The following is a 20797-nucleotide window of genomic DNA, read 5'->3' on the forward strand; positions in this document are numbered from 1 at the left end:
CACAAAAGACATTTCAATTTTTGGAATGAAACACCGTGTCTCTTAAAAGGGGAGGACTTGTTTTTGTGTACTCATACGCACATTAACCACAATAAGCCAATCCAGAGTCAATTCCTTACACACACACACACACACACACACACACATACACACACACACATATAAGGTATGAGAACATGTATATGACTGGTTACTTAACGCCTTAACTAGGTTACACTTACACGAGGCAAAATAGATAACATACACAAAATAAGGACTTTTAACCTCACTACCAGCAATTTGTGAAACCACATTCAACTCTGATAAGCACCTCCGAGTTGGAGCCCTGGAAATAAATAGATAAATAAATAAAACAAGTGGCAGTCTTATCTTTTACTACAATTTTCTCGGATGTAGCTTGCCCATTGGGATAACTTCAACAGATTTGTTCACAATACAGCGTGATTCTCGTTGACACGTTCACGTTCTTGAAGAGCTGAGCTTAGCATGAACGTAAAAACATAAAACACGGGCATCCGATTGGCGTGGCGGTCTATTCTGTTGCCTACGAACACGGGGATCGCTGGTTCGAATCCCCGTGTTGCCTCCGGCTTGGTTGGACATCCCTACAGACACAATTGGCAGTGTCTGTGGGTGGGAAGCCGGATGTGGGTATGTGTCCTGGTCGCTGCACTAGCGCCTCCTCTGGTCAGTCAGAGCGCCTGTTCGGGGGGGAGGGGGACTGGGGGAAATAGCATGATCCTCCCATGCCCTACGTCCCCCTGGCGAAACTCCTCACTGTCAGGTGAGAATAAGCGGCTGGCAACTATCGGAGGAGGCATGTGGTAGTCTGCAGCCCTCACTGGATCGGCAGAGGTTGTGGAGTGGTGACCGGGATGGCTTGGAAGAGTGGGGTAATTGGCTGGATACAATTGGGGAGAAAAATGGGGCGGGAAGCATGTAAAAGCCTCCAACATCTGATGATATTTTGTTTTTTTTGTTTTTTTTAAGAAACAACACTCAAGGCAGGACAGAACTGGCTTGGCGGATCATGTCTGACAAACACAACATATTGCTATATTTAGACCGAGTAGTTGGGATGGTTTTACTGGCTGTCGTTTTAGTGTCAGAAATATTTGTAGAAAATCCAATTGCTAATTACACGCCCCCGAGAATCAATCTTCTTCAAAGCCCTCTCAGCAACTGGCAAACGCACACAGACACGAGCGCACACACAAAGACACAAAACGCAGACGGGTCTAGGATAGATGGCAGCTGTGGTGTTTAGCAGTGCATTGATTCTTCTAAAGCGTCCGTTCTGTCTTAATAGGACTGTTCATGAGACACTCCACAGCCCCAGCATCCTTCTCCTCATCCATCCATCTAGTCCCTCCCTCCCGCTCCTTCTGCCCACAATGTTTCTCTAGGTATTCCTCCACCTACCATTCCTCTTTTTCGGCGACTCACAATACATTGTCTGGGTTGCACTCGACTCATTTCGCCCGTAATCCATTTTCCAGCCATCCTTCCCACCGTGGTTCTGTTTTACCCCGCGGTGTTTTCTCTACATTCATGTCGGGCATTACACCCTCACATTCCTTTTTATCACTGCCCTGAACATTCTTCTTCTACATTTCCTGACAGTAATTTATGCAGTTTATGTGTTGTGTATTAGGCATCCACAGATTTAGAAATTGCATCAAAACACCAAAAAAAAAAAAGAAAAAAAAAAGAAAAAAAAGTCTGTCCGCCCTACTTGTGTTACTGAATGCAGAAATCTGGGGAGTGGGCTTGCTCATTTCTATCCATCACTACGATTCAGTGATAAGGGGCGGAATGGCTCAGGAGGTAGAGCGGGTCCATCTAGTAATCGGGTCGCTGGTTCGATCCGCGGCTCCTGCAGAAAGTGTGTCGAAGCGTCCTTGAGCAAGACACTGAACTCCCCCCCAACTGCTCCTGATGAGCAGGTTTGGCACCTTGCATGCCAGCCTCCACCATCAGTGTATGTGTGAATGAATGAATGTGAGGCGTACATTGTAAAGCATTTGAGTGGTCGGTAGACTAGAAACGCGCTATATAGAAATACAGTCCATTTACCATTTGTTTACTGGCCTCAATATGGGTCAAAAAGCGGAAAAAGTGGTACTGGAGTATTGTTGGATCTATGGACGAGTGACAGGACACGCACACATCTGTTTTTATTGGTGGTGCTAAGCCTTTCCTCCCTTTCCACCAAAGCCTTTGTCCGCCTTTCTGTTTCTATTTTTTAACCCATCCTCTTTAGTTATTTCATTGTTCATCATCTAATCTGGTCCATGAAAGGGCACACACGAGACAAGCTTCCCAGTGTTCTTTCCGGATGTAGTATGAACACAGCCAAACTAATTTACCATGTCATTCGGATTTTTGGGAACATGTGCTCACATACACGTGCATGTACACTCACTGGCCACTTTATTAGGTACACCTTGCTAGTACCGGGTTGGACCCCCTTTTGCCTTCAGAACTGCCTTAATCCTTCGTGGCATAGATTCAACAAGGTACTGGAAACATTCCTCAGAGAGTTTTGTCCATATTGACATGATAGCATCACGCAGTTGCTGCAGATTTGTCGGCTGCACATCCATGATGCGAATCTCCCGGTCCACCACATCCCAAAGGTGCTCTATTGGATTGAGATCTGGTGACTGCGGAGGCCATTTGAGTACAGTGAACTCATTGTCATGTTCAAGAAACCAGTCTGAGATGATTCGAGCTTTATGACATGGCGCGTTATTCTGTGTGTGTGTGTACATACACACAGGGTGTTGTGATGCGTCTAGTGCAGCAGTGTGTAGTTGGAGGGAAGGTGCATGTGTTCTTCCAACCCGCTTGTGTCCTTCCTGCCCTTAGCTTGCTGCCGCTGGCTAGCCTTTGTGGCGAATAGGGAAGCATCCCAGCGTGTAAGCCTTCCCTTGCCAGTACATAGCCTCTCCTTCACCAAGACTCCTGCCAGGCCTCCACGTGGCCACACATGGTAACTGGGGTCTTGCGGCCCCACGCTAACTTGGCAGGGGATCTCGGAGCAGCAGTGGGCCCCAGAGATATGGTGTGCAGGCCCACCCTGGTGGACACGCCCTGGCACCTATCAACCACTGCCCCGCTGCCTTGTGGGTGAGTCTGGAAGACATAAGGCTAAGGGAGCTCACCCCAACAGAAAAGCAAGCTGTGGCGGCACGCTTCGAGGCGGTTTCCGAAAAACTGGATTTCCGGCAGCCCCCTGCAGTTGTGTGGAGGTGCCGGTCGTCTAGGGATCCCCCTTGCCATCGGAACCATCTCCTCTACAATCAAGTCATGTGGCGTTGGGAGAAGCGCACCCCCCATGCCACTTTAAAAACCATCTCTGCGCAGGTATCTTCTGCTATCTGAGTCCTCAAAGGACCCACAAATAGAAGAAGATGGTCATCATCGGGCACGATGGACAACCAGCAAGCAAGCCATCAGAAGATGGGAACACTGTGGTCATAAAGGGATGGACATGGTCAGCAACAATACTCAGGTAGGCTGTGGTGTCAGTGGCGTTGACACGATGCTCAGTTGGTACTAAGGGGCCCAAAGTGTGTCAAGAAAATATCCCCCACACCATTACACCACCACCACCAGCCTGAACCGTTGATACAAGGCAGGATGGATCCATGCTTTCATGTTGTTGACGCCAAATTCTGACCCTACCATCCGAATGTCACAGCAGAAATCGAGACTCATCAGACCAGACAACGTTTTTCCAATCTTCTATTGTCCAATTTTGGTGAGCCTGTGCGAATTGTAGCCTCAGTTTCCTGTTCTTAGCTGACAGGAGTGGCACCCGGTGTGGTCTTCTGCTGCTGTAGCCCATCTGCCTCAAGGTTCGACGTGTTGTGTGTTCAGAGATGCTCTTCTGCATACCTCGGTTGTAATGAGTGGTTATTTGAGTTACAGTTGCCTTTCTGTCAGCTCGAACCAGTCTGGCCATTCTCCTCTGACCTCTGGCATCAACAAGGCATTTTCGCCCACAGAACTGCCGCTCACTGGATATTTTCTCTTTTTCGGACCATTCTCTGTAAACCCTAGAGATGGTTGTGCGTGAAAATCCCAGTAGATCAGCAGTTTCTGAAATACTCAGACCAGCCCGTCTGGCACCAACAACCATGCCACGTTCAAAGTCACTTAAATTACCTTTCTTCCCCATTCTGATGCTCGGTTTGAACTGCAGCAGATCGTCTTGACCATGTCCACATGCCTAAATGCATTGAGTTGCTGCCATGTGATTGGCTGATTAGAAATTTGCGTTAACGAGCAGTTGGACGGGTGTGCCTAATAAAGTGGCCGGTGAGTGTATGCGCACACACACACACACACACACACACACACACACACACACACACACACACACACACACACCTACTCACAGATACGTTCATGCACACAGCAGCTGCAGCAGCAGTGCTCAGAGGAAGGCACAGGGTTGTAATTTATCACTAAGTGGACTCTATAAACCATTTTCTTTCATTGCAATACATTGGCTCAGCAGCACAGGGATATTTATCACAGGTGTGCACACATGTGCACGCCTGCACCTCGCCTCTGCTGAAAAGGCATTCTATTAAAACAAGGTGCAGGCCTAGTCGGATCCCTAGCTATGAAGTCAGAGGCCAAATAAATTATGGAAATTGACTGACACACACACACACACACACACACACAAACACACACACACACACACACACACACACACACACAGACTCAATACGCTTGATTTACTCTGGGCTGTTAAAAGTGTGCATTTTATGTGGCTTAGTTTTGTCATAATTCACAGAGGCAGCGGCGCTACTTCCATTCTCTTTATTTCATTTTTTTTCTTCCTTTTAGACTTTCAAATAAGAGGGAGGATTTACACACAGGAACGAACACAGACAAAGGCATATACAGACAGAGACACACTGTCTCCATTTCCTCACCTTAACTCGACAGCAAGTGTTTGAAATGCAGATTGGTGGACTAGATGTTTCTTGTATCATAATCGTAAAAAACAGAGATGTCTTTCGGTGTCAAGATAGTGTTGTTGAGCTTGTCAACAACAACAAAAAAAGGATGGTCAAAAACAGTTTTCTGATCGGTTGCTCCTGTGCTACCGGTTACAGAGGACGGTAAAAAAAGCCATGAGTAAATTCTGAAATGTTGGCATTCCTAACTGCAGTTAAACTCAAATATCTTCCAACACAGCAAATGAGAGAGAATAATTTTCTTTTGACTTTTTTCCGCCCTTTTTCTCTCCAATTGTAATTGGCCAATTACCCCACTCTTCTGAGCCATCCCAGTTGCAGCTCCAGATCCGGGGAGGGCTGCAGACTACCACGTCTCCTCCGATACATGTGGAGTTGCCACCGCATCTTTTCACCTGACAGTGAGGAGTTTCACCAGAGGGATGTAGCACGTGGGAGGACCACGCTACCCCCCCAAAGTTCCCCCTCCCCCCTGAACAGATGCTCCGACTGACCAGAGGAGGCGCTTGTGCAGCGACCAGGACACATACCCACATCTGGCTTCCCACCTGCAGGCACGGCCAATTGTGTCTGTAGGGACGTCTGACCAAGCCGGAGGTAACACGGGGATTTGAACTGGCGATCCCCGTGTTATTAGGCAACGGAATAGACCGCCACACCACCCGGACGCCCGAGAATCATTTTCTTTACTCTCCTTTCAGTGTTAGCCATTCCACAACTTTGATTGCGATGCAGTAAGGGGATGGAAACAACAGACTGTAGAAGCCTTGACTCTAGCGCCAGAAAAGCAACAGCAAACTGACTTAATCGGGGGGAAAATTATTCAGAAGAGAAAGAAACAGACTAAATGAGACTAACAGAAACAAGACCAAGCAATAGTGTACGAGGTTGTGTGTATGTGTGTGTGCGCGCGTGTGTGTGTACCCGCTATCTGTGAAGAGAAACTCTAGATGAGTCATGTAGACCTCCCACAGAGGAACACTGTAGCGCTGAGCCAGAGACAGAGAGATTCTGTACACGCTGTCATCCAAGGTCCTACACAAACAAAAAAGACATACTCAACCCCCCCCCACACACACACACACACACACAAGCACACAAACAACAAAGCAAAGAGAAATTAATAATATTGATGTTTTAATCTAATACAAGCAGACCAAGCCCTCACTGGAGATCAATTTTACTCTACTGTATTGTGCATGAGTTATGAAAAAAATTCGGAAGTTTTGATCTGAGCATGTCCAATTACCAGTGGTGCAAACGGGCGAAAAGCAGCCACTGAAACTGACCCCTCCACTCATTCAAATGTGTTAGCATTAAGAAAAGGGCAGCATGGCTCAGGAAGTAGAGCGGGTCATCTAGTGATCGGGAGGTCGCTGGTTCGATCCCCGATTCCTGCAAGAGAGCGTGTCGAAGTTTCTTTGAGTAAGACAATGAAGCCCTAACTGCTCCTATTGAGCAGGTTGGTGCCTTGCATGGCAGCCTCCGCCATCAATGTATGAAGAAATATAAGAAATTGCTGGTGAGCACGCCGGATGGCTGCTTTCAGTAGCAAGCCCTGGTGATCTCTCTTTGGTTTGGTAGGAACCACTTGTTACTTCCATGTTGCCTTCTAGAAGCAACGAATTTGACCGGTTTGAAAACATATAAACTTTCTTGGAGTCACTGGAGGAGTTTAAGAGAGGATCCCATCAGTTTCATGGACTTGCCTACCCAGTCTCTCTACTCACTCTGCCAGGCCGAGGATGGTCTCCTTCTTGTAGTCAAGGTCGGAGCTGAAGCGCTGAACGTCCACCCCCCGACCCAGCCCCTGTAACACCTGGGCCTGGGTGAAGTCAGTCAGACGCTCGTTGTACACATGCAGCTGGCTTATCAGCTTCTCCAGCTCCTCCGGCCAAGCGGAGCTCTTCGACACGTGCTGCGTGACCAACTGAATCAGCTCCTTAGGGTCGGCCTACGGAAGGGGAAAATTCAGACATTATAGACCATCAGCTGGTATATTCATTAAATACCAGTAGCTCAGCATGAAAAGATGGGATGGAAAGCCACATTCTGCAATCCGGTAAATTATATAATTTCTGTCCTTCAAAATGTCTGAGTCATATTAATCTTTGTGATATTAATTCTGACATTTCCAATGGTGGCCAAGAGTTTGATGTTTTGGATCATTTAGAATTGAAAGAAACTAAATACCCTTGAAATTTGTTTTCAAATCAGGCACAGCTCAAGCAAAAATCCTCATAAGCCTTAGGGCCAGGGCTGGATCTAAACTTTAGGCCCGTGAAGACCTCTAATCTGGTTTACTGAAACTCTATACACACACACACACACACACACAGACAGACAGATAGCTAGCTAGCTAGATAGATAGAGACAACATATCTACTGTGTAAAGTATTGGGTTGTTAAACTATATAATCTGTCACCACCTTTTCAACACTGACTGCTCCCTGTGGGAAAGATGTTTTGTTTTTCCTAATGTTCTGGCCAGGCTTGACCAAACGTGTGCCTGCCCAATGCTTTATTGACATATTAACTCACACACTGAGCTCCGATCACACTCGGTACATGACGTCTGCGCCGCCACACAGCGGCCATGCCTTTCTCATGGCAAGCCATTCAAAGAAATTGCTGCAATTTTCAAACAATTACGAAAAGGTAAGGTACCAATCATTCTGGCTGACAATTTATAATTTCACACCGGGAAACAACTTGACTGCAGCATTCGAGTTCAATCAGGCAATTCAACATCCTTTAGGCCTTCTCTCTAGAGGCCGAGAATAAATGTGTAAATGTACTGGGATCAGTAATTGCCACCATGATTCTGGCCCACGGGGACTCACTCGCGGTGGGCACACTTATGATTGAGCATGTGATGAGGAGGGGTCGGTGGAGGACTGTATCATTTTCATCACCCTTGTTCCGATCAAACGAGTTTCCATTGTTGGTTTTGGCATTTTATAGGCTGTTGCCCCGTGCGATGGGTTATTTGTTAACCTAATTTGCATAAGGTAATTATGTTTGTTGGAAATGTGAGGGTTTGAAAACAGAGGCCTGCGTGTGTGTCTGTGTCTTTGTGTATGCATATGGACGGCTATGTCTCTTTGCGTGCCGCCCTGCCATCAGTGTGTGAGTGTCTGTGCATGTGCCTGTGTCTTTAGATGTGGTCCTGCTGCCAGTCACGGTGACAGCTTCACAGTTTAAAAGTCAGGACAGGAGGGAGAGTTGGGGAGAGGGGAGAAAAGAGGAGGAAGAGGAAAACAAATTAACAGGGAGGGAGGGGAGAGACAATGAGAGAGGAGGAGGAAATAAACCAGGGGGAGAGAAAGAATAAGTAGGGGGGAAAAAAGAGAAGAGAGGAGAAAATGGAGCAGAGGAGAAGAGCGGGTATAGAAAGGGAGAGAAAGAGGAGCACTAGGGAGGAGGAGGAGGAGGATGGTATTTCCAGCACCATGTGACAGGAGAGGAAGAGTGACACAGAGGCAGAGAACAAAGGCGGAGACAGAAGAAAGTCTGCTGGAACTTTGAGGGATAGGCGGCTGTTTGAAGAACTTTTCAGAAATTAGCCTTTTATGATGAAACACTGTTTGCAGTCTCTCTCTCTCTCTCGTTCTCTCATTCTATCTACTTTCTCCTTCCATCCACTCCTTTCCACCGGATAACAGGATATCTGGCCAATACCATCCGCCTACTTCTAACTCTGTGATGTTATGATCTATTATCGTCCATGAGCGTATCATCAATCAGCATACAGTACAGTCATTTAGCCAATGTTATTATCCTGCGTCATCCCAGCATACACGCGTTTCCTCCCTCCCCCATTACTTTCAGGCTTAGAGCAAACACTACACTAATTCGTTGTCTGTTCTGATCTTTTTCAAATTGTTCCATCATTCTCTTCTTTCGTGAGGCTGTATCTCAACACACCACTCCGTTTTTGTACCAAAAGGAGAATGTGAGGATTTAGGAAAGGTAGAGGTATTGTGGGACTTCTTTTTTTTTTTTTAAACAGAGCCGGGTGGAAAGCCCTTCCCAGTCCACTGCCTGAGGCTCTCTGTCTCTCTCTTTCTCTGTGTCTCTTGTTTCTCTTTTAGCTCCACTCCTTCCCATTACACTGCTTGAGAGAGAACGGGTTTCAGCCTGTTCTCCCAGACTATACACCTGCTCTTTTTTTCCACTTTTCACACTAGCCTTTTTTTTTAAAGCCTTCCAGGTGCTTTTTTACCTCCTGTCAGATGTTAATTGTACATCCCTTCAACATAGGCTGGCTGGGCTAAGAAAAAAAATATTAAAGAGAACCAAATTTTGTAATCCTTTAAAAGGGTGAAGTTGCCGGTGTCTGGGTGTCATGGCAGTCTATTCTGTTGCCTACCAACATGGGGCTTGCCGGTTCAAATCCCCGTGTTACCTCTGTTTTGGTCGGGCGTCTCTACAGACACAACTGGCCGTGTCTGCATGCGGGAAGCCGGATGTGGGTATGTGTCCTGGTCGCTGCACTAGTGCCCCGTCTGGTCGGTCGGGGTGCCTGTTTGGGGGGGAGGGAGAACAGGGGGGAATAGCGTGATCCTTCCACGCGCTATGTCCCCCTGGCGAAACTCCTCACTGTCAGGTGAAAAGAAGCGGCTGGCGACTCCACATGTATCCGAGGAGGCATGTGGTAGTCTGCAGCCCTCCCCGGATCGGCAGAGGGGGTGGAGCAGCGACTGGGACAGCTCGGAAGAGTGGGATAATTGGCCAAGTATAATTGGGGAGAAAAAGTGGGAAAAATCACAAAAAAAAAAGAAGAAAAAAGGTGAAGTCACATTTATTCATATGTATGACCATGTGCATGACCTTGACGTCACATCACATACCCCATGCAGTCTTTTCTGCTTTAGATGTCTCTTTATTCTTACAAATAAACACATTAGTGCACACGTGTACATTTTTACACACAAGCGCACATGTGAAATCACCCAAACTAAACCTGCGGAAGAAAAAAACAAAAAACAAAAACACTGCATTCATGCAGTGTTACATATGCTGTAAACAACAACCTTGATAATGCTGGAAGCCTTGAACAAGCGTATCTTTGTTGTTTGTTTGTTTCTCCTCTCTCCAACCACTTTATCTCTCACGTAGAGGTTAAACAAGAGCGGACTCACCCGCCCTCACCAGAGAGTGAGGTAGTAAAGATCCTAATGAGTTGTATTTATATCATGACAAACAGTGAACTAACTATACAGTCAGGAGCCTCATTAGCTCTGATTCTGTGAATATCGTGTGTGTGCATGTAATTAGGGAGTAATGTGAGGGGGAGGTGAAGGGGAGACTCACAGACTGCACCATAAACAGGTTTAGCTATACTGTAGCTCAAAATAAACCATGAAGGAGACAGGGCATCACATGCAACAGATGCCAGACAAGAAGATGGTCATACCAAAGGTTTTAGGAACGAGACCAATTACTATTACCCATCATTTGTAGACATTTTCAGCTTAACAGGCAAACTGCATGTTTGTCTAATAGAGCCCGCTCTGCAGCGTCTGCTCACTGCAGGACTCCCTCGGGCAAAATAAAGACCATTTAATGGTTTTGGTAGAAGGGTACAATTGAACATGAAGAGGAAGCCAAGCAATTGCATTTGCAGTGCTTTCTCATGTTTGGAAGGCCCTCAACAACAGGGAGCTCCCAACATCAGTTACCAAGACAACCAATTTGAATCCTGCTGGGACCATGAATAGGAAATATCTGCAATCTCCAAAGGCAATGCGATATATCTCTAAATTGATGCTACTAAATGTCATTAATGGCATCCTAGATCTTTGTTATGGCAGTGATACAATTTTTGCCCATTGACTCTTAGTAAACTTAAATCCTATAGCAAAAAAAAAAATCTGTAATAGGTCATAACCTCTGCAAACGGATGCTTTCAAGCAGAAAAATAAGGACAAATTATACAGAATCTGTAACACTGACTTTTAGACTTTCATTAGAGAGCAATGTATTTATAATATGATCCTTTGAGTCAAGCAGCTTTGTATCACACAATATACCGCACAAGACATTTGTTAAAAGAGATTGTGTGTGTGTGTGTGTGTGCGTGTGTTTGTGTGAGTGACAGAGAGAGAGAGAGAGAGAGAGAGAGAGAGAGAGAGAGAGAGAGAGAGAGAGAGAGAGAGAGAGAGAGAGAGAGAGAGAGAGAGAGAGAGAGTCAGTCTGTGGAATGTCCATGTGTGTATTTTTTGTATGAGTGATCAATACTTCTCTCAATGAGAGAATAGCAGCTGCAGGCGAAGATAAATGGGTTCATTGAAAAATCTCAATCTCTTTATCCAGCATGCTCCAGTATAGCAAGCATTCACCATCACTAAATGCCAAGCAAACGCGCATGCACACAGACATGCATGCGCACACGTACAACGGGTTTATTAAACTACAGGTAAAAGATGTTAGCACTTACTGACTCACAGTTATTGTGCAATATTGTGCAAACACCAGCAGTGGAGCAATTATGTTAAACAGCATCCCCCTTTTGCAAATGTGTACTTTAGTCAACATAATGAAAGCTTCCAGCACGAGTGAGCAGGAATCAGCTCATTATGCCTTGGGGAATAATGGAGACCCAGCCTCCGTGTCATTGAGTGTGGTGCCGCTTGTCATGCCTGGCAGCGATAATCAGATGGAAACGTAACAGTTAAAGTCCTTGAAAGTCAATAATGGTCGATAGAAAATACAACAGCCAGGCAGCAGTCTTGTAAAGCAGTTATATGACCTTAACCTAGTTATACATGACAACTTTACACTACTAAATTGAAAAGCTAAATATTTGAAACACTAATTAAACGTGGAACACAAAACCAACAAGAAACAGTGCTTGAAAACAGAGTTCAGTGATGACTGATTCATGTTTCATGACAAAGAGGGTTGCAAGATCTGGCCTAAATTAATCAAATTAAAGAAAAACAAAATGCAGCACTAGTTTGAATGAATCTGTCTTGCCACCCGCAGACACGGCCAATTGTGTCTGCAGGGACGCCCAACCAAGCTCGAGGTAACACGGGGATTTGAATAGGCGATCCCCATATTGGTAGGCAATGGAATAGACCACTATGCTACCCAGACGCCCCTTAGGATAACACAATTACATAGATTTATAAGATATATAAAAAAAGAAAATGGGCAGCACACTGGCACAGTGGTTAGCACAGTCGCCTCACAGCAAGAAGATCCTGGGTTCGAGCCCCTGGGTAGTCCAACCTTGGGGGCTGTCCCGGGTCGTCCTCTGTGTGTAGATTGCATGTTCTTCCTGTGTCTGCGTGGGTTTCCTCCAGGGGCTCCGGTTTCCTCCCACAGTCCAAAGACATGTAGGTCAGGTGAATCGGCCGTACTAAATTGCCCCTAGGTGTGAAAGTGTGTGGGTGTGTGTGTGTGTGTGTGTGTGTGTGTGTGTGTGTGTGTGTGTGTGTGTGTGTGTGTGTGTGTGTCGGCCCTGTGATGGCCTGGTGGCCTGTCCAGGGTGTCACCCGCCTGCCGCCCAATGACTGCTGGGATAGGCTCCAGCATCCCCGCGACCCTGAGAGCAGGATAAGCGGTTTGGATCATCAGACCAACTCATTGACTAAACTGCTTTGCAATAGGGTTGCGTTGCTCCCACTTAAGGCAACTTAAGGTTTCTTAAAACCCGTTCCCTCTGTTGAGTCAAAATGGACTCTGGATAGCAGCTTTGGAAAAACACAGCCAACACCTTGAGCTCCTAGAGGCCTGCTCCTATTTGTCACTGACTGACTTTTGTGTCTCAAGTGTTGACAATTTACTGGCTGGGTATAAAATGATGCGATAGTAGTGAGGGAATTGAAACAGTGTGAGAGTCATTGAGACGCGGCGTTACCGCACTCGCCGCTCTTCAAGTGGATATTGGGGAAACACTTCGAGACAGCTCAGCAACACCCCATCGCTGCACGAGTATGCACACACACACACACACACACACACACACACACACTATCTTCACACAATACCTATTAAATGACAATTACACACATGCTCACACAGACAACGACATGACACAAGCGGACGCACCACATACTGCCATGTACACACACTCAGAAACACACACACAAGCTTGGATAAGAAATATGCTGTCCCTCTGCAGATAGTGCGGAAAACGTCATCTTCTCAGCTCATCTGCAATGCAAAGCACACGCAAGCTACAAATGGAGATGGCGAAACACACAACCAGAGATGCAGGCCTACACACACACACACACACACACACACGCACGCACACACACAGATACTTGCACATAAAGCCTGTCATACATATCTGAAATTAAATATCAAACACTGTACAATGTGTGCCCTTAGAAGATAAGAGAAAGCGAGCGTACTAAAGAAGGCACAAGAGAAATATATAAAGTATGCACAGTCAAGATAGCATTGTGGATAGAGAAGACCCAGACTGTACAGCCGCCAGAGAGACAGGCGTATAGAAGAAGAAGAAAAAAAAAAGAGAACACAAACACAGTGGAGAGGTATGGAGTGTGGCGTAGATAAAAAAAGAAATCAACAAGTGGAGCGACTGACAAAGCAAGACGGACAAGGACAGAAGTGAGAGAGTGAAAGACAGAGAACGTGCAAACCCTTAATAAAACAATTTGAATTAAACCCAACTAAATGAACACCCACAGAAAAGAGTGAACAAGAGAAGGGGGGGGGACAGAACGGAAGAGAGACAAAACAAAAGACGAGGATAGAAAAAGCGCCCCGATAAACTCAAAAACCAGGAGACACAGAGCAGACAAAGGGACGGAGGCACTGCCTCACCAACAGCTGCAGCAGCGGGCAAGGCGAGACCTGGAGCACATCCATAACAAGCACTTTCACCAGGAAGCAGAAGGAAAATGGGGGATGACAAAAGAAAAAGGAACTAACCCAAAATGACGGCCCCAAGTGCAGAGCAGAGGAGCAATGTTGAATATATTTCAGCTTAATGGACCTCAACTTCATTCTAAGCAAGAGGATGGAGCATGATTACTGCCATTAGGATGCCAAAACATGCTTATGTGCAAGTCTTTGCAGTGTTTGGTGCAGTTACACACACACACACACACACACACACCTGTGCTGTAAGAATGAGCGTGCATCCGTTCAGCTGTGCATGTTTGTGTATGTGTGTGCATGTGCGTGTTTGTACGTGTGTTGCCTCCCTGCACAGTCCTGACCTTGAATGTCCGAAGGGACACGCCAATCCACTCCTCTTTCTGTCCCCCCCCCTTCCCTTTATTTTACCTCCCACCATCAACCTGGGCTAAAACCCATGAGAGCCGCAGCCCACTTAAAGAAAAGGTCAGAGCCATTTCTCCTCACTCTCCCCCAAATTTTAACTCAACCACCCTAACACCACCTTACTTACACACACGCACACGCACACACCTTTTCTGTTTGCTCACCCCCCATTTTCTTGTTCTCTCTCCTCCTCTCCCCCTCATTTATTACACTCCCCAGGACTATCTCTTTCTTCTTTCTTACTCTCCCTCTCTCTGAGAAAAAAAACAAACACTAGGTGACTCATAGTGTCCAGTCTCCAAATCTCTACCTGTTTAAAAAAAAAAGAAAAAAAAGTCTATCATTCTGATACCCACACCGAGCAGCTCCCAAAATGTCCGCTGTGTAAATCCAATTTGTGCTTGAGCACGGTCCAGTAGGAGTTGAGGAGTGTGGCGTACCCTTCTGACCAATTATGCAAAAAAAACCTTTATTTTCAACCGTTCCACAAAAAAAAAGAATCTATTTCACACATTTGCCTCAACACATACAAACATGTAGAAACACATACACAAAGCTTATCCCTATCACAACTCATGATTTTAATGTGTAAAGGTAAGAGAAGCCTCCAGATCCACACAGTGTAACAGCATGTAAACTCACACACACACACACACACACACACACACACACACACACACACACACACACACACACACATGCATGTGGGAGTGGGTGGGGATTAATGTCTTTGACCTGGTAGAGGGTGTGGGTCTGATCCTTGAAGCAAGGGGCAAGGTGGGTGTAGATCTGCAGGGAATAGTAGTACGCAGCCAGCTGGAGGGACAACGCAGAATGGCTCTGTTTCTCAAAACACCTGTTTGCATCCAACACCTGGATGGATAAGAGAGTTATAATGACAGAAAGAGAGAGCGAGAGCAAGAGAGAGAATCACAGTGCAGAGAGGGAGGGAGTGCCAGAAATACATTGCATTTGCAGGCAGCACTTGTACAACCGTCAGACATGTACTTGAAAGCATGCCTTTGTGCACATTTGAGGCTTTTTGATAGACTGCTAGCGTTTTGTGTTGTTTCAACAACACTGGGCTGAAGCCTACTAAACCTCTCTTTGATTTGAGTTTGACAGACTGAAGGAGAAGAACAAAGGCATGGCCTAGCATAATGACTCTACCAGAGAGGTGAGGGAGCCTTAGAAGATATGGATCTATCAGTGAGGAGCTTGCGCATCCATTCATGACTGCTACCAGGGCCAGTGTGTGTGTGTGTGAGTGTGTGTGTATGTGTGTGTGTGTGCCGGTGTGCCTGTGTACTAAATGGCTCACTTGTGTGTTTGTATACATGTGTGTGTGTGTGTGTGTGTGTGTGTGTGTGTGTGTGTGTGTGTGTGTGTGTGTGTGTGTGTGTGTGTGTGCCGACTTACCTGAGGCAGGGCTAGTAAGTAGGACAAAGCCAGCGTCGTGTCCCTGGGAAATGCATCGTTAGCCAGCTGCAGCAAAACTGAGAACATGGCAGGAAAGGGAGAGGGATGGAGAGAGAGAGAGAGAGAGAGAGAGAGAGAGAGAGAGAGAGAGAGAGAGAGAGAGAGAGAGAGAGAGAGAGAGAGAGAGAGAGAGAGAGAGAGAGAGAGAGAGAGACAGAGAAAGACAGAGAGAGAGAGATGACCAAATCACTTCAAATTAAAAGTCAGCCCTCTAGGGCTAGTTTCATGCCCTGTTTCTTGAATACAGACATCAAGAGCCTGTCAGGACACCTCTCTCACTGGGCTAGACAAAACAGAGGGAAGGCAAAAAAAAACTGAGAGTGGAAGTCAGGAAGCATCATTAAAAATCCCTCCTGAGTCCTGGGACTGTACATCTGTCCATTGCTATTGTGTCTGTGTGTTGGTCTGCGAGTCTGCAACACTACTGTGTGTGTTTGTAGTTCCTTGCATAGAAAAAAAAACCCCATTCATTATTCATTTCAAAGCGTGAGTATATGCCCACTTCTAATAAGAGCACTCTGGATGAGTGCAAACTTCATCAAAGTACACTTCAAAGTTAAAAACCCATGCTGAATGAAAAATCATTCGACATGTATCTACCTTCTACAAAGACAGGCATCAGCGCATCAGCATTGCATCACAGCGATCAAATCTTGTCGGTCTTTAATTTGTCATATGTCTTGATGCATGCTCAATAATCCAGGTAAGAAAAGCAAAGAAGGTTGAATCAGTTCATCTGGATACAATGTTTATTGCCTTTGTAGCATAGCGGTCAAACTAAGTGACTCTTCAACTGAAGAGGTCACTTAGTTGAGTGACAAAATGTATCTGTCAATAAATGTATCCGGATGAACTGATTCAACTTTCTTTGATTAATTTGTTATAGTTTATCAGTTCAGACCAAAGATCTGGCACAGCTGGTCTTGCCAAACAGTGTGACCAGGTGCTGGCAATATCTGTTGCCCAACAAATGGGTTCTGTCAGCATGGTGCCAATGCCTCAAGGAAACCAGTGGTGCCAATGCCTCTTAGGCTGATGGGATTTGGAGTGCAGTGGGAGCCCTGGGCATGAGGATGGTCTCTGTTTTTATGACCACAGGCCTAGATACTGCAGAGTAGGCTGATGAATAAACACACATACACAGAATAGTTTGTACTTTCTAAATATTTACACAAACACTACTGCAGGTCAGATGATAAACATGTGCCAATGGCAAACCAACAAACACAGGCACGTATGGAAATAAAATCAACACCTTATTACTGAAAATGCATAACTTGGAATTTGAAAATGTGTACAGAGAATAGTCAATTCGTACCCATAATTTGCAAATGTGTACCAAAATCATCAAATGTGTACTGACTTTTATAAATGTGGATCCAGATTTGAAAATGTTTACTGAGATTTGTGAATGTTTATCTTGATTTGCAAGGGCTTCCGGGTAGCGTAGCGGTCTATTCCGTTGCCTACCAACACAGGGATCGCAGTTCAAATCCCCGTGTTGCCTCTGGCTTGGTCGGGCATCCCTACAGACACAATTGGACATGTCTGCGAGTGGGAAGCCGGATGTGGGTATGTATTCTGGTCACTGCACTAGTGCTTCCTCTGGTCGGTCAGGGTGTCTGTTCAGGGCTGTGGGGAATGGTGTGATCCTCCCACATGCTACATCCCCCTGGCGAAACTCCTCACTGTCAGGTGAAAAAAAGTGGCTGGTGACTCCACATATATCGGAGGAAGCATGTCTGCAGCCCTCCCCGGATCAGCACAGGGGGTGGAGCAGTGACCGGGACAGCTTGGAAGAGTAGGGTATTTGGCCAAGTACAATTGGGGGGAAAAGGGGGGGGATCCCCCCCAAAAAAAAGATTTATAAATATGGTGCTGCAATGACTCAGCCCAAAATGTTTTCAACAAAGGAATGGCAACAAATGGGAGCAAGCCATGGGTATGAAACATTTCATTTAAGAAAACATTGAGAAGCCAGCTGTGATCAATATTAGACAATGGCTAATCATTTCCTTATCAAACATAACTCTCGACTTCAAGAAGTAAAGCTAGAAAAACAAGCAGAAGAAGCACGCCTGCAGGGGGTGAGGGGGGTGTTATTGTGGAGTCGGTACCACAGACCAGTTGAATGCTCTCTGTTGGGCCAAAGCAGGCGGTCAGTAGAACTTTACTTAGCGGGTTGATGAAGCTGCTTGACTGGATGAATGAAACAGGCGAACCTTGATGGATCACAGCTGGAGAGAGGAGACTGTTTTTTGGGAGCAGACTCTATACCCGTGCAGCTAATACTGTCAAGGCCATTTAGGGACTGCCAACGAACTACGAATATCGCACAATACAAAACTGCAAAACTTGAGGACATGAACCCAATCATGTTTGCAACAGCATTTAGATTTTTCAAGTACATTTTTGGAAGTTTATATAATGATTTGATAGTAACAGTAACCCCTAGAGAGGTGGCAAAGGCAAAGGAAAAGGCGTATGGTGAGTTGTATGACAGATTAGACACTAAGGAAGGAGAAAAGGACTTGTACCGATTGGCTAGACAGAGGGACAGAGCTGCAAAGGATGTGCAGCAAGTTAGGGCGATCAAGGATAGAGATGGAAATGTGCTGACAAGCGAGGAGAGTGTGCTAAGAAGGTGGAAGGAATACTTTGAGGGGCTGATGAATGAAGAAAATGAGAGAGAGAGAAGGTTGGATGATGTAGGGATAGTGAATCAGGAAGTTCAGCGGATTAGCAAGGAGGAAGTGAGGGCAGCTATGACGAGGATGAAGAGTGGAAAGGCAGTTGGTCCTGATGACATACCTGTGGAGGCATGGAGATGTTTAGGAGAGATGGCAGTGGAGTTTTTAACTAGATTGTTTAACACAATCCTGGAAAGTGAGAGGATGCCTGAGGAGTGGAGAAGAAGCATACTGGTACCGATTTTCAAGAACAAGGGTGATGTGCAGAACTGTAACAACTACAGAGGTATAAAGTTGATCAGCCACAGCATGAAGATTTGGGAAAGAGTAATAGAAGCTAGGTTAAGAGGAGAGGTGACGATCAGCGAGCAGCAGTATGGTTTCATGCCATGAAAGAGCACCACAGATGCGATGTTTGCTTTGAGAATGTTGATTGAGAAGTATAGAGAAGGCCAGAAAGAGTTGCATTGTGTCTTTGTAGATTTAGAGAAAGCTTATGACAGAGTGCCGAGAGAGGAGGTGTGGTATTGTATGAGGAAGTCAGGAGTTGCAGAGAAGTATGTAGGAGTGGTGCAGGATACGTATGAGGGAAGTGTGACAGTGGTGAGGTGTGCGGTTGGAATGACAGATGGGTTCAAGGTGGAGGTGGGATTACATCAAGGATCGGCTCTGAGCCCTTTCTTGTTTGCAACGGTGATGGACAGGTTGACGGACAAGATCAGGCAGGAGTCTCCATGGACGATGATGTTCGCGGATGACATTGTGATCTGTAGCGAGAGTAGGGTGCAGGTAGAGGAGAGCCTGGAGAGGTGGAGGTATGCACTGGAGAGAAGAGGAATGAAAGTCAGTAGGAGCAAGACGGAATACCTATGCGTGAATGAGAGAGAGGACAGTGGAATGGTCAGGATGCAAGGAGTGGAGGTGACAAAGGCATTTGAGGTTAAATACTTGGGGTCAACTGTCCAAAGTAATGGGGAGTGCAGTAGAGAGGTGAAAAAGAGGGTGCAGGCAGGTTGGAGTGGGTGGAGAAGTGTGTCAGGAGTGATTTGCGACAGAAGGGTACCAGCAAGAGTTAAAGGGAAAGTTTACAAGATGGTTGTGAGACCAGCTATGTTATATGGTTTGGAGACAGTGGCACTGACGAAAAGACAGGAGGCGGAGCTGGAGGTGGCAGAGTTGAAGATGCTAAGATTTTCACTGGGAGTAACGAAGAAGGACAGGATTAGGAACGATTATATTAGAGGGACCGCTCAGGTTGGACGGTTTGGAGACAAAGCAAGAGAGGCAAGATTGAGATGGCTTGGACATGTGTGGAGGAGAGATGCTGAGTATATTGGGAGAAGGATGCTGAATATGGAGCTGCCAGGGAAGAGGAGAAGAGGAAGGCCAAAGAGGAGGTTTATGGATGTGGTGAGGGAAGACATGCAGGTGGCTGGTGTGACAGAGGAAGACGCAGAAGACAGGAAGAAATGGAAACGGATGATCCGCTGTGGCGACCCCTAACGGGAGCAGCCGAAAGTAGTAGTAGTAGTAGTAACCCCTAAACTGTACCACCTTGCATCATAAAACCAGCACATGGTTCTATATCGATTTTATGATCTCAGATGGTACAGTTTATGTGTCACTGATAACAATAACCAAAAATATGGAAATTAAAAGTAATAAAGTATAAAAAACAAAAATGTAAAAACCCCAAAGGAATGCATCTTGCAGCAGAGTACCCTGAACACAGAGTATATGTGTTACTGTGTAGGAGTACACTAGGACTATTTTCAAGTCTCAACTAACTGGGAAAAGACTCGGCATCACACATAATGGCTGACTTTCACAGATTTTATAGTTATTGACAAGCACACTGGTTACAACTGCAGGCATAGAGGTGTATACACTTTGCCGCTGAGCTCAAACTTGTCCAGATTGCAGTGGTAAAAATCCTACATGTTTGATATTATTATGATAATGCTCACTGGCCGAATGCTTAACCGGGTGGAAAGCAATTTGAATCTCAAACCTGCCAATGTAATGTGTGCCGACCATCCATGGGGATGTGCTCAATTTAGTGCAGACCGATACAGACTAGATTATGATCGGCCTTTAAATCGTCTAATGTGTTCTCGGCCATAGTGAATATCCAAAATCCTCTATCTTTTTACCACTGTGTTTTGTCTAGAAGTTTCCCTCTTTTTCTTCCCAATTGTATCCAGCCAATTACCCCACTCGTCCGAGTCGTCCCGGTCATTGCTCCACCCCCTCTGCCGATCCGGGGAGGGCTGCAGACTACCACATGCTTCCTCCGATACACGTGGAGTTGCCAGCCGCTTCATTTCACCTGATAATGAGGAGTTTCGCCAGGGGGACGTA

At 45.9% G+C, this 20797-nt stretch overlaps 1 protein-coding gene across 1 annotated transcript in view; it reads right to left on the reverse strand.

Moving 5' to 3' along the window:
• nbas (NBAS subunit of NRZ tethering complex) overlaps positions 1-20797 on the reverse strand; it is a 227784-nt gene that overhangs the window by 104731 nt on the left and 102256 nt on the right. Inside the window, 4 exon segments of the mRNA XM_056294466.1 lie at positions 5925-6035; positions 6731-6954; positions 15003-15140; positions 15687-15763. Of these exon segments, the coding sequence (XP_056150441.1) occupies positions 5925-6035; positions 6731-6954; positions 15003-15140; positions 15687-15763 (550 nt within the window).

The sequence above is a fragment of the Lampris incognitus genome, chromosome 15, assembly GCF_029633865.1.
Source record: "Lampris incognitus isolate fLamInc1 chromosome 15, fLamInc1.hap2, whole genome shotgun sequence".
In the NCBI taxonomy this organism is placed as follows: Eukaryota; Metazoa; Chordata; class Actinopteri; order Lampriformes; family Lampridae; genus Lampris; species Lampris incognitus.